Source organism: Hemitrygon akajei, chromosome 3, assembly GCF_048418815.1.
Source record: "Hemitrygon akajei chromosome 3, sHemAka1.3, whole genome shotgun sequence".
In the NCBI taxonomy this organism is placed as follows: domain Eukaryota; kingdom Metazoa; phylum Chordata; class Chondrichthyes; order Myliobatiformes; family Dasyatidae; genus Hemitrygon; species Hemitrygon akajei.
In genome coordinates, this window is record NC_133126.1 from 173,477,562 (window position 1) to 173,492,883 (window position 15,322).

At 40.5% G+C, this 15,322-nt stretch overlaps 1 protein-coding gene across 1 annotated transcript in view; it reads left to right on the forward strand.

Moving 5' to 3' along the window:
- Window positions 1–15,322, forward strand: part of meltf (melanotransferrin) — an 81,787-nt gene extending 66,465 nt beyond the window's left edge. Inside the window, exons 13-16 of the mRNA XM_073041386.1 lie at window positions 636–700; window positions 2,167–2,354; window positions 11,187–11,376; window positions 13,116–15,322. Coding sequence (XP_072897487.1) covers window positions 636–700; window positions 2,167–2,354; window positions 11,187–11,376; window positions 13,116–13,180 — 508 coding nt within the window. The 3' untranslated portion in view covers window positions 13,181–15,322. The remainder of the gene's footprint in view (window positions 1–635; window positions 701–2,166; window positions 2,355–11,186; window positions 11,377–13,115) is intronic.

A 15,322-nucleotide genomic window follows, 5' to 3' on the forward strand; every position in this document is an offset into this window, starting at 1 on the left:
TCCCCACCCACCCCCCCGTCTCAGATTTCTGAATGGACAATGAACCCATGTTCAATACCTCACTAGTTTTCACTCTACTTAATTCAGTTATTATATACATATATTTCTTATAGTTTTTAAAAATGTGCATTGTACTGTACTGCTGCTACAAAACAACAAATTTCATGAAATATGCTAGTGATATTCAATCTGATTCTGAGACCACATTCTAGAGAACTGTAGATAAGATGGACCCCCCCCCCCCCCCTGCAATTTATAGATGGTTTACCAGGCCACATCTGCAAAAAAGGCCTTTTATGAGGAAAGGATGAACAGGGTAGGCTTGTATCTACTGGAATTTACAAGAGTGAGAGAGAACTTGATTGAAGCATACAAGATCCTAAGGAAACTTGATTGTGTGAATTTGATCTGAAGGCTGTAAGTCTTTGGAACTCTCTTCAAAGGCACTGGAAGGTGAATCTTTATCAAGAATCTATCCACCTCTGCATCGACATATAAAGTTGAGGTTTATAGATACAGGGACCTTGCATAATTGAAGTTACAAAAAATTAGCCATTACGAAATGACTGAGTAGACTTGAGGGATCAAGTTGCTTATTCCTACTCCTGTTCATTTGTATTTTTTTTAAAATTAAGGTGTCTTGTTGAAGCGGGGGATGTGGCATTTGTCAAGCACACTACAGTTACTGAAAATACTGATGGTAAGTGTATTTGGGTATTTTGTCCATTCCTTTGGCTTCCATGATTTCTCAAAGCCCTCAACATCTTTCCCATTTCTCTGTCCACTGTCAATCTACGTTTTCCATATCCTGCCAAATGAAGTTTTCATCTATCCGACTAGTTCCAGAGTTCAATTGATCTCTGTCAAAGTACCTCTCAGTAACTTTGTTAGTTACATCTCATCTTTTCTGAGCTTCTCACAGCCTTTCATCAAAATGATCGTGGATTACAGCAAGCCATTTTTGAGGATTTATCTTGTCAGTGTATAATAACCAAGATCGTTGTAGGGGTACTAAGATGCCTAAAGCTATACACTTACTTTTGTGGCCTTTTAAGCAAATGTTTATGACAACTATTCATAATTTTCAGCTTAGCATTCTCCTGTGGCAGTTGTGACTAAAGTGAGCAAAACCAATGAGTGTAAAACATCCATTCTAAAACAATGTAGATATTAAACCAGGAGCTGTAAAATTACATATAAGAGGCAAAATAAAGATCAGGATGGAGAAGAGGTTAAGAATCAAAGACACTGCAAGAAAAACATTTAAAGTAAAAAAAATCTGCAATAATAATTCTTAACAAATTTGAGAAATTAAATTTTTTAAATGCAGGCGGAATTGCGTGGCAGATTTGTGACATTAAAACTTCAATGCTAGTTGGATTGTGTGGCATTAACTATGACCTAACCAAGCCCTAATTGCCCAAAGTTTTTCTGATATCGGTAAGTACTCCAAATTCACGCTGTTGCACCGATTCCAATGTAGAACCTATTGGTCATGATATTGGTGTATTGAAGCTTATTGTGGGAATGTTGAACATGAATCAATGGATTTCCACATTTATCTGCATGTCTTAGACTACAGAAGCTGCTGAGCGGTTTTATCTCTCGCTTAGTTTCTGAGAATTATTTACAATGCGCACGGGTGCTGTATGATCACATACCTTATGTTAGTTCCTCAAATGCCACTGCCCAAAATTATCCTTTCACCTGCCTTTTCTGGCAAGGAAATAACAATTTCTAAAATTCTCAACATGTGTATCTTAAGTATGTTTCTAGCATTCTTTTGATCTTTGTTACTTCCCTGAAAATGCACTTTGGATTTCCCTGCATTGAACTTCATCTTCCAGTGGAATCAGCATATTCCATTCATTCATCTCTAGCTCTCTGTACTCTTTCCAGCCATAAATGTCTGGGGCACACCACATACCTGCATAATGCCAAGCCAAAAATATTTAGTCTTACTTTTGCTTTCAGTTTTGTTAAAAGTTCTTCCAGCCGTGTAGTTCAATCTACTTTAATATTATTGCCTTAATTTTAAGTCTGATATATCAAATATTGGCACATTTGTGCAATTCATTTAGTTTGCATACTGTTTGGAGATAATTCCCTTTTTAGACCTGTGCCTGTTAATAATACTGGATTTATGAATGTTAACTTCTGCATTAGGAAATAACAAGGAATCTTGGGCAGCAAATCTAAGATCCAGTGATTACCAACTGCTGTGTCTGAATGGAGCTCGGGCAGAGGTGCATCAGTGGAAGTATTGTAACTTGGCCAAAGTTCCATCTCATGCAGTGATGGTCCATCCGTCCACACCCATCTCCATAGTCTTTGGCTTACTTGATAAAGGACAGGTAAATAATCTTGGCAAGTCAGCCTAAATCTGAAAGCCGACCCTTGTGACTTTTAAATGCTTTTTCAGCAAATGCAGATTGATCATCCCTTTAGAGGATAACTATCCCTTCTTAATATTTGCTACTGAAATTATTTAACAAGCATCTAGCAGCTTCAGAGTGAATTAGAGGGTAGCATGACACTACTACGGCTCAGGGCATTGGAGTGCCAGTTCAATTCCGATGCCGTTTGTAACAAGTTTGTACATCCTTTCTGGTGAGTGCTTGGGTTTCCTCTGGGTGTTCCTTTTTCTTTTCACTTTCCAAAGATGTACTTAAGTGGGCTAATTGGTAATTGTAAATTGATCTGTGATCAGGCTAGGGTTAAATAGGTGGGTTGCTGGTGGTGTTGCTCGCTAGGCCAGAAGAGCCTGCCTATTCTGCACTGTATCTCCGGGGAAAAATTACTTCATTGTTTTCCTTGCTGGCTTCGATCAGTCACAATATGTTCAAAACTCAGTTTCAAATAGTTTACTGAAGTAAATTTTGATTCATCATCATCCAGAAGACCTTAAGATATAGGAGCAGAATTAGGCCATTTGGCCCATCGAGCCTCTCCACCATTCAATCATGGCAGATCCAATTTTCCTCTCAGCCACAGTCTCCTGCCTTCTCTCCATATCCCTTCATGTCCTGACCTATCAAGAATCTATCAACCCCTGCCTTAAATATACATAAAGACTTGGCCTCCACAGCTGCCTGTGGCAAAGAATTCCACAGATTCACCACTCTCTGGCTAGAGAAATTCCTCCTCATCTCCGTTCTAAATGGACACCCCTCTATTCTGAGGTTGTGTACTCTGGTCTCAGACCCTCACGATAGGAAATATCCTCTCCATATCCACTCTATCAAGGCCTTTCACCATTCAACAGATTTCAATGAGGTCAACCCTCATTCTTCTAAATTCTAGTGAATACAGACCGAGAGTCATCAAGCACTCTTCCTATGACAAGCCATTCAATCTTGAAATCATTTTTGTGAACCTCCTCTGAACCCTGTTCAGATTTAGCACACCCTTTCTAAGACAGGGGCCCAAAACTGCTTGAGTGCTTTACAAAGACTCAACATTACATCCTTGCTTTTATATTCTAGTCCTCTTGAAATGAATGCTAACATTGCATTTGCTTTCCTCACCACCGACACAACCTACAGACTAATCTTTAGGGAATCCCCGAGTTGCTTTGCACCTCTGTTTTTTGTATTTTCTCTCTCCATTTAGAAAATAGTCAACCCTTCCATTTCTTCCACCAAAGTACATGACCATACACTTTTTGACATGGTAATCCATCTGCCATTTCTTTGCCCATTATCCTAATTGTCTAAATCCTCTGCAGCCTCTACTTCATCAAAACTACCTACCCCTCCATCTACCTTCATATCGTCTGCAAACTTTGCAACAAAGCCATTAATTCCGTCATCCAAATGGGGGGAACTCATTGAAACCTATTGAATGGCCTAGATTGAGTGGCCATGAAGAGGTTGTTTCCTACAGTGAGAGAGCCTAGGATCAGAGAGCGCACCCTCAGCATGGAATGATGTCTCTTTAGAACAGAGATGACAGGAAATTGCTTTAGCCAGAGGATGGTGAATCTGTGGAATTTGTTGCCACAGATGGCTGTGAAGGCCAAGTCAATGGGTATATTTAAAGCAGAGGTTGATAGGTTCTTGGTTAGTAGGAGTGTTAACTTCTCCCCAGTTATGGGGAGAAGGCAGAAGAATGGGGTTGAGAGGAATAATACATCAGCATGATGGAATGGCGGAACAGACTTGAGTGTTCAAATGGCCTAATTCTTCTTCTATGTCTTATGGTCTTTAAAACTCTCAATCTAAGATCCTCTGCTCCAGTGGTGTGTAGTTTCCAGTATTGATATAATTTGAAATAAAACACATAAGGCTAGGCAACTTCTGTGGAAAGAGAAACATGGTTAACATTTTAAGCTGAAGTCCTTCTATCAGAACATCACCTGCACAGTGTTTGCCAAGCCAGTTTTCAGTTTTGCCCCATTTAATTTTTTTTTAACCTTGCTGGGAATTTTATCTCACTCAGCACTAATTAAGTTGATTTTTATCTTTTAGCGCCACTATTTCTTCTCCCTTAGTCCTCAATTACATTCCTACTGAACTGATGCAACAGATTAAATTAGTTTTCCATGTCCACTTCCAATTCAACATTCCCATTGCCCATACAAAATTTGCAAACATTGCCTTTTCCTTGCCCACATTAGTGAATCTGTCATTAGCCTCTCCTATTTCTTAAGAAATAACCTATATTATCACTTCTGCTCCTTGCCCATCACTCAAGTGATCAGTCACATAAGATATCTATTGATCCATGGTGTATTATCATCTGTTGTGCTTGTAGGGCAGAATTTGTCACTGCACCCTACTATCTTTCTTTGGTTACTCATCACCTTGATTCTGTCCTTCTAAGGGTAAGGCATCTTGACAATTACGGCTTTCTTCTCTCGCCAAAAGTGACTTGGGGTTCTCAAAGGTCTATACTCCAATCTTTCCTGTCTTTATATCAAGAATTGACAATTCCAGCAGTAGACATGAGATTAGCTTTCATATGAACTTTTTCAACCTTACTATGCATTACCAGCATTTATCCAATACACTTCATCTCTCTGCTGTCATATTGCACCCTCAAATTCCAAATGCCCAGTATTAGGGGTATTAGTTTCAACCTGTCATTAGCCTTTCTGGGTCAAATTCATAATGTATGCTTGTCATAGTTGTTGTCTAGGTTTAAATCAGTTAATTCACTAAATATTTATTGCTTCAAACACATAATTTAGCCTTAAGCATGTTGCTTACATTACCAATGAGGTTCACCTAAATAACTGCTTGTCATTATCACTTCTTTAATATTTTCTGCTGAAATTATTTAACAAACATCTGTTAGCTTCAGAGTGAATTACTTCAGTGTTTTCCTTGCTGGCTGTACAAGACATTGAGATATAGGCCATTCAGCTCATCGAGTCTGCTCTATCATTCCATCATGGCTGATTTATTATCTCTCCAAACCCCACTCTCCTGTCTTTTCCCTGTAACTTTTACCACCCTTACTAATCAAGAATCTATCAATCTCAATGACGGCTTCCACAGCTGTAGATGACAATGAATTCCACAGATTCACCACCCTCTGGCTAAGGAAATTCCTTCTCATCTCTGTTCTAAATAGATGTCCCTTTATTTTGCAAACATGAGGAAATCTGCAGATGCTGGAAATTCAAACAACAACACACAAAATGCTGGTAGAACACAGCAGGCCAGGCAGCATCTATAAGGAGAAGCACTGTCGTCGTTTTGGGCCGAGACCCTTCGTCAGGACTAACTGAAAGGAAAGATAGTAAGAGATTTGAAAGTAGTGGGGGGAGGGGGAAATGCGAAATGATAGAAGACCGGAGGGGGTGGGGTGAAGCTGAGAGCTGGAAAGGTGATGGGCGAAAGTGATACCGAGCTGGAGAAGGGAAAGGATCATGGGACGGGAGGCCTCGGGAGAAAGAAAGGGGGAGGGGGGAGCACCAGAGGGAGATGGAGAACAGGCAGAGTGATGGGCAGAGAGAGAAAAAAAACAAACAACTAAATATTGTCAGGGATGGGGTAAGAAGGGGAGGAGGGGCATTATCGGAAGTTAGAGAAGTCAATGTTCATGCCATCAGGTTGGAGGCTACCCAGCTGGTATATAAGGTGTTGTTCCTCCAACCTGAGTTTAGATTCATCTTGACAGTAGAGGAGGCCATGGATAGACATATAAGAATGGGAATGGGACGTGGAATTAAAATGTGTGGCCACTGGGAGATCCTGCTTTCTCTGGCAGACCGAGCGTAGGTGTTCCGCGAAATGGTCTCCCAGTCTGTGTCGGGTCTCACCAATATATAAAAGGCCACACCGGGAGCACCGGACGCAGTATGCCACACCAACTGACTCACAGGTGAAGGGTCACCTCACCTGGAAGGACTGTCTGGGGCCCTGAATGGTGGTGAGGGAGGAAGTGTAAGGGCAGGTGTAGCACTTGTTCCGCTTACAAGGATAAGTGCCAGGAGGGAGATCGGTGGGAAGGGATGGGGGGCGGGGAGCAAGTGGACAAGAGAGTCGCGTAGGGAGTGATCCCTATGGAAAGCAGAGGGGGGGGGGGGGGGGGGGGGGGGAGGGAAAGATGTATTTGGTAGTGGGATCCCGTTGGAGGTGGCGGAAGTTACGGAGAATTATATGTTGGACCTGGAGGCTGGTGGGATAGGGTTTCTCTTGTCCTCACCTACCACTCCACCAGCCTCCGGGTCCAACGTATAATTCTCCGTAACTTCCGCCACCTCTAACGGGATCCCACTGCCAAGCACATCTTTCCCTCCCCCCCCCTTCTGCTTCCCACAGGGATCGCTCCCTATGCGACTCCCTTGTCCATTCATCCCCCCCATCCCTTCCCACCGATCTCCCTCCTGGCACTTATCCTTGTAAGCGGAACAAGTGCTACACCTGCCCTTACACTTCCTCCCTCACCACCATTCAGGGCCCCAGACAGTCCTTCCAGGTGAGGCGACACTTCACCTGTGAGTCGGCTGGTGTGGTATACTGTGTCCGGTGCTCCCGGTGTGGCCTTTTATATATTGGTGAGACCCGACGCAGACTGGGAGACCGTTTCATTGAACACTTACGCTCGGTCCGCCAGAGAAAGCAGGATCTCCCAGTGGCCACACATTTCAATTCCACGTCCCATTCCTATTCTGATATGTCTATCCATGGCCTCCTCTACCGTCAAGATGAATCCACACTCAGGTTGGAGGAACAACACCTTGTATACCAGCTGGGTAGCCTCCAACCTGATGGCATGAACATTGACTTTTCTAACTTTCGTTAATGCCCCTCCTCCCCTTCTTACCCCATCCCTGACATATTTAGTTGTTTTTTTTTCTCTCTGCCTGTTCTCCATCTCCCTCTGGTGCTCCCCCCTCCCCCTTTCTTTCTCCCAAGGCCTTCCGTCCCATGATCCTTTCCCTTCTCCAGCTCGGTATCACTTTCGCCCATCACCTTTCCAGCTCTCAGCTTCACCCCACCCCCTCCGGTCTTCTATCATTTCGCATTTCCCCCTCCCCCCACTATCAAATTTCTTAGTATCTTTCCTTTCAGTTAGTCCTGACGAAGGGTCTCGGCCCGAAATGTCAACAGTGCTTCTCCTTATAGATGCTACCTGGCCTGCTGTGTTCCACCAGCATTTTGTGTGTGTTGTCCCTTTATTTTGAGGGCTTGCCCTCTGGTCTAGACTCCTCCCTCTACTGGAAACATCCTCTAAAATTCATTTTATCTAGGCCTTTCAATATTCTCCAGGTTTCAATGAGAACCCCCTCATTCTTCTAAACTCAAGCGAGAACAGGCCCAGAATCATCAAAAGCTCCTCATATGTTAATCCTTTCATTCCTAGAGTCATTCTCATGAATCTCTTCTGGACCCTCTCCAATTCAAGCACTTCTATTTTTAGATAATGGGCCCAAAACTTTACACAATTCAGTGTGATCTGACCAATGCCTTAAGAAGCAACACCATTACATCAATGCTCTTGTAATGAATGCTAACATTGCATTTGCCTTCCTTACACAGACTCAACTTGCAAGTTAAACTTTAAGCAATCCTGCAAATGGACTCCCGAGTCCTTTTGCAGCTCTGATTGTAGAACTTTCTCCCCATTTAGGAAATATTCTATTCCTTTATTCCTTCTACCAAAGTGCATGACTATACACTTCCCTACACCATATTCTATCTGCTACTTTTTTGCCCATAATTCCAATATGTTTAAAACCTTTTGCAGATTCACTACTTGCCCCCCCCACTTATTTTTGTGTCGTCTGCAAACGTGGCCACAAAGCCATCAATTCAAAAGAGTGAAGTGACATTTGCAATTTTCTAGTCCTCCAGAACTTAGTGATTCTTGAAAGATCATGACTAATGCCTCCATAATCTCTTCAGCTTCTTCTTTTAGAGCCTTGGGTTTTAGTCCATCTGGTCCAGGTGACTTTATCTACCTTTACGCCTTTCAGTTTCCCAAGCATCTACTCTTTATTAATAGCAACTACACTTGCTTCTGCCCCCTAACACTCTCGAGCTTCTGGCATACTGCTAGTGTATTCCACAGTGAAGAATGATGAACCATTTTTTTGTTCCCCATTCCTGCATCTCCAGCATTATTTTCCAGTAATCTGATATCTACTCTCACCTCTTTATTACTTTTTATATATCTGAAAAAAATTGGTATCCTCTTTAATATTATTGGCTAGCTTACCTTCGTATTTCATGTTTTCTCTCCTTATTGCTTACTCAGTTGCCTTCTGTTGGTTTTTAAAAACTCCCCAATCATCTAACTTCCCACTATTTTTTGCTATATTATATGCCCTCTCTTTTGCTTTTATGTTGTCTTTGATTTAGGTTTGGAATACCTTTCATCTTTGACATGGATCTATCTTGCATCTTTCAAGTTGGCTCCAGAAACTCCCCTTTCAATCAGCTTTGGGCAGCTCCTTCATCATGCTTGTGCAATGCCCTTTATTTTACTGTAATACTAATACATCCGGCTTTAGCTTCTCCCTCTGAAATTGCACAGTGAATTCTATAAGAATTCTGAACACAGCCTCACAATGGTCCCTTTACCTTAAGCTCCCTCATCAAAATCTGGTTCACCAACACCCAGTCCAGAATTGCCTTTCCCTTAGTGGCTGCTCTAAAATGTCATCTCATGCACATTCTACAAATTCCCTCTCTTGGGATCCAGCACCATTCTGATTTTCCCTATCTACCTGCATATTGAAATCCCCCATCCTGACTACTGTTTTGATGCCTTTATACAATCCCATTAGGGTCTTTTTAGCCTTGCCATTTCTTAAATCTACCCACAAGGATTCCACATCTTCCGATCTCATCTCACCTCTTTCTAAGGATATGCTGGCAATTTTTACCATCTGAACCATCCCACCCCCTCTTGCCTACCTGCTTGCCATTTTGATGCAATGTGCATCCTCAAATGTTAAGCTTCCAACCATGATCTTTCAGCCATGACTCAGTGATGCCCATGTCATACCTAAAAGTTTCTAACTGTGCAAAAGATCATTTACTTTATTTCTTATACTGTGTGCATTCAAATATAACACATTCACTCTTGGATTCAGCACCCTTCTGGATTTGTGACACTTCAACTCATTCCTCTGACTGTAATTTTGCCCTATCTTCAGCCTGTCCTTCCTCAGTGTCACTGCACAATACTTGTATACCAACTGCCCCATCTTTCTAATTCCATTCCCCATCGAATTAGCTCAAACTCACCCTTTGATAAGTTTCAATGTGTTCAAAACCCAGTTATGAAAACTTTGTTGCAGCCAATAGCATTATAATAAATTTAGACTCAACATCATCCACCTGTGGGATGTCAGATTAATTCTATCATTCACTCATTAACTAGTGAGTTGTTGATTGATAAAAATCTTGGGGGAGTATTTGGGAGCTTGGGGATGATATTGTGATAAGGCTGAAATGGGTGGTTGACGGAAGGGTCTGTTTCTGTGCTGTATAACCCAGTGTCATCACAAAATCTACAAACCTTTGAACCCAAGGGACTGCTTAAAAAGGATTATTCAACTGTTTCAGAACTTGTACATTTGTTAGATTCTCTGTTGTTCAGTAGTCTAAGCTGATTCTGCGGAGGACTGTTATGGGACAAACTTTGCAATGTTACCTCCGATTTAAAAAAACCCACATACTTTGCTATTGTAATATAAATGAGATGGGGAGAGGTTGCGATTGGTGAAGAGATGCAGAGAAATTGTAGAGCGATTTAAAAATGCAAACTCAATAGATTATAAAAGTGACAAGTAGCAAAGGGAACGAGGACATAAATGTGAAATTATGCATATCATGAAAATTAACATTAGATCTGTTATTTTTACTCCCTGAACGGTTGAAACCAAATCTGATCCTGGTGTTTGCAAATAGATTTCTCCTCTTTGGAAAGTCAAAATTCCAGATCAACCCCGTGCTTCAAGGCAACTATAGATGTTACCTGATCTGCTGAGTTTCTCATGGATTTTCTGTCTGTTACCAATGTAGGATACATCCTTTGTATTAGTACTTACTGATTAGCTCTTGCATCACTTTGCTGTTAGCCAGCTGGTGGTGTAGTGGCATCAGCGCTGGACTTTGGGGCGAGAGGTCCAGAGTTCAAATCCGGCTGGCTTCCTTGAAAAAAAACCTGGGGAGGGATGGGCTTTGCCAGGTTTCAGATGCCCAAGACACACCGTACGATGAGCAATCACCAAAAAGCTTGTCATGACAGAGCCCTGACAATGTACACACACACTGTTCTCAGGATAAAGCATCTGAGCTGCTGGTATGTGCTGGTATTGGGACTGGATAACAAACACTGTTTCCATAACTTAGCTAGCTATTCTATAAGCCAATCAAAGAAAAATGGTTTACCCTTGATATATTGGCCGATAATCTTTCCTTAAATTAGCAAACCTAAACACATTGGTGGTACTTCACTATTGTGTGTTGAATAGAATTGAATAAAATGCTGAAGGATCTCACCAGGTTAAGCAGCATCTATGGAGGGGAATAAACAGTCTATTTCTGAACTGAGACCCAAAAACGTTGACGTTTGATCTACCGAATTCCTCTAGCATTTTGTGTTTGTTGCTCTAGATTTCCAGTGTTTGTGTTTTGAATAACTAGCTTATTGTGAGCAACTGAGAATGACTCACCTTCATTGTAAGTGACTTTGAAACGCTAATCTTAAATCTCATCTTCTAGGAGCACTTTGGATCTAAGAGTAATTCCAATGACTTTCATATGTTTAATTCATCTGTGTATGGTGGAAAAGATCTGCTCTTTAAAGATTCTACTGTTAAAATCATATCCATAGAAGAAAAAGATACATACGATAAATGGCTTGGAAAAAGCTACCTGGAGGCAATTGAAAAAATTGAATGTTCAGCCGCAGGTCAGTTATACACTTTGCAGTTTGTAAAATGCAGGAATTACCCACATTTAATGTTGCATGTTATTAGATTGTCAGTGTGTTCCTTATGAATTCTTGCATGGGGATTCTGGATTAGTTCCACAAGGCCTGGTCACTCTGGGGGAAATTTGTGCAAATGATGATTCTATAGGTATCTATGCAAATGCCCAGCACATGTCAATTCTACTGTTGTCCAAGTTCAGTATGATGAGTATACATGGGATTTTTTTTTATAAGAGCTATTAGTTATTTTTCAAACTAAACAACATCTACACAATCTGACTTTTGGCTGCTAGGAGTATGAATCTTTTCATGGTCCCCTTCTATCTAACCATAACCTCACAAGGCAGAAGCCCTGTAAGCCTTTATGTCACTTCGGATGATTGTCCATAGATGAATGAAATCTACATGTCCTATCCTGATGTCTTCCTTTCTCACTGGTGAAGCACATTTTATCTCACTTACTAAGAACAGTGCATTCATGCTGCACGAGATTAGAGGGTAAGCTGCACTACACATTTAATCTGTCTACTTTTTACAATTACTGACAAAAATTATATTAGGGCATCTTTGAGAATATGATAGATGGAAACTTTGATTGAATGCTAAATAATATTGTGGAGATTAAAGTTGATATTTTCCCTAGCTGTGTACTACTGTCATTTTCGGTGGCGTTGTGGATAATGAAGTAGGTTTTCAAAGCTTGCAGAGAGATTTAGGCCAGCTAGAAGAGTGGGCTGATTGACGGCAGATGGAGTTTAATGCTGATAAGTGTGAGGTGCTACATTTTGGTAGGAATAATCCAAATAGGGCATACATGGCAAATGGTAGGGCATTGAAGAATGCAGAACAGAGTGATCTAGGAATAATGGTGCATAGTTCCCTGAAAGTGGAATCTCATGTGGGTAGGGTGGTGAAGAAAGCTTTTGATATGCTGGCCTTTATAAATCAGAGCATTGAGTATAGGAGTTGGGATGTAATGTTAAAATTGTACAAGGCATTGGTAAGGCCGAATTTGGAGTATTGTGTACAGTTCTGGTCACCTAATTATAGGGAAGATGTTAACAAAATAGAGAGAGTACAGAAGAGATTTACTAGAATGTTACCTGAGTTTCAGCACCTAAGTTACAGGGAAAGGTTGAACAAGTTAGGCCTTTATTCTTTGGAGCGTAGAAGGTTGAGGGGGGACTTGATAGAGGTATTTAAAATTATGAGGGGGATAGACAGAGTTGATGTGGATAGGCTTTTTCCATTGAGAGTAGGGGAGATTCAAACAAGAGGACAAATGAGTTGAGAGTTAGGGGACAAAAGTTTAGGGGTAACACGAGGGGGAATTTCTTTACTCGGAGAGAGTGGTAGCTGTGTGGAATGAGCTTCCAGTAGAAGTGGTAGAGGCAGGTTCGGTATTGTCATTTAAAGTAAAATTGGATAGGTATATGGACAGGAAAGGAATGGAATGGAGGGTTACAGGCTAGAGTGGGACTAGGTGAGCGTAAGCGTTTCGCACGGACTAGAAGGGCCAAGATGGCCTGTTTCCGTGCTGTAATTGTTATATGGTTATATGGTTTATTAACATTATACCCAGACTTCAAAATATGTCACCTTTTGGGAAGGGACCTTCTAAAGATCTTGTTAACAATATACAGTGTTACATATAAAATTTAATGTTTACAATGATAGCTGACTAATTAGAGGCTTCCTTCAAATTGCTTGTATTTCAGCAAATCCATCGAGAGTGCCGTTACTGCTTCTACTCATTTTAAGCCTGCACAGTTTCTGTGTATAAGCTGCACGTCTTCACCTGCCATCGTGATCTGTTTCAAATCAGACGCACAGATGAGTTGTCCTTGCTGAACCGAACTACTCGAGGAGAGGAACTGAAAAAAACAGAAAACATTCTGCATCAGACAGGATTAGTTCAGAATCTATACTGCTATGGAGTTGTAAAAATGAACTGTAGAACATTAAAGAACAGTTAGTTTTCCTGTCACAACAGCCATAAAGCAGCTGAATTAAGAGTAATTTGCCAATTTAAACATTGTTATTTTTGTGCAAGCTGTAGTAAAATGATTTGGGGTTGATTGTGAGTGTCTAGAGGGATAGTCATTGTATGGTGTAACTTATTAGTCACATTCTTCTATTTACTTATTGGCAGTGTTTCTGTAAAGGCAAATACTACACCAGTATGTACATTCCTCACTACTGCTGTAGAAGTATCTGTTTACATATAATGGACAAACATATCGATCAAAATAATTTATATAAAATGCAGTTTAGCTATTCAACATTTAGTGTAGATTTTGTTTTAAATATCCCTGTTTAAGCGAATGATCTTTCGCCCACGTGCATGCAGCTGTCGCCCAACAGACTTAGTCCTGTTGACGGGTCTTGGCCCAAAGTGTCCACTCTTCATTCCCTTTCGTAGATGCTGCCTGACCTGCTGAGTTCCTCCAGTGTTTTGTGTGTGTAGCTCTCTATTGCTTCTTGTAATTTCTTTCTCCTGTGCAACAGTCATTGATAGCTGGCAGGTTCAACTCACTAATGTTTAATTTAGATACAGATATTGCTGTTGTTAACCTTTGTTTTTTTTTCCTTTGCTGGAACTTTGGCAAATGTAATTCCCTGCAGTACTATTCAATTACTCTTAAGTGGATGAAAAATTGATATGCATTTGGGCTGAGGAAATGGTGGAAGTTGCCATGGCTTTGGGCAATCTTAAAAAGTGAACAATAATTAGGGAAGGGTGCAGGATGAGTTAGTGTGGATACATTAGATAGATATTATTGTTTGGTTATCGTTATAATTCCACGAGCAACATATGCAGCTGTTCTGTTAAAACACTTATTTTTCCATTTTGGGAACAGTAAAGAGGGAGCTTACCTAATCTACTGTGAATCTAGTCAATTATTTACCAATGCAGAAATTAGATGCTGTAATACAATGCATTTAGACCCATGCTATGAGAAAGCTGTGCCACCAACCACTATGCTTCAGTTTGATTAATGCTCTAAAGTACCCAATAACATAAACATTGATACTACTGCCCCTTCTACTGTATGGCTGCAATAACTGAAGGTATTGATTTCCCTGCTGTTTGCTCTTCAGGCTCTGAAAATGCAAACACCATTTATCAACAATAAGATTGACATAACATACGTGTCAAGGAATTATAGACTTTCTAAATAGGGGTATATAAACAACCACATCATCCTTTCTGTTAAAATTCATGGTAAATTGTTCTGTTCTGTATTTCAAAGAGCTGTTTTACCTATCCTTCCCATGTCAAATCCCGCAGCTTAAAGAAAAGACATTGTACAATCAGGTAGGTCACATGACTTCCCCTCTCGACACACTCACTGTCTATCATGTGGTACTCTTGGAATTGAAAATGTAAATTAAGTCAATTATACAATTATATTTGAATTAATTTATTATTACTATTTCTTAGCATTGCAATGTATTTTACACATTTTAACTCATCATAATACTTCCAATTATTCAAAGAATGTTCAAATAACTTTGCAAATGTCACAATTTACCAACTGTCAAAACATTCTGGGGCCAGAGCCTTTGCAGTACACTGACTGGGGCCTGCTTATTGCTCAGGCTTCATTGATCATCTCCAAGGTGCAGAAGATCTGCTTGTCCAGAGCTGTGAATTCATGGGCTTACAGGATTTGCAAGAATCCAGCTTGATTTGACCCAGTATTTAACTATTCCCAATTCACTGGCACAACCTGTTTTGAATCATTCATATCAACCTTGATCATATTATTTACAGAAAGATCATTGAAAGAAGTTCCACCTGCTCTGAGTAGAAAAGGACTTACTAAGTATGACATCAAAAAATTTAAGTTTGAAGAAATAATTTATTTGTCAATACTCTGTTTAACCACAAAGTTCAAAAATAAACTTAATAATCAAATGA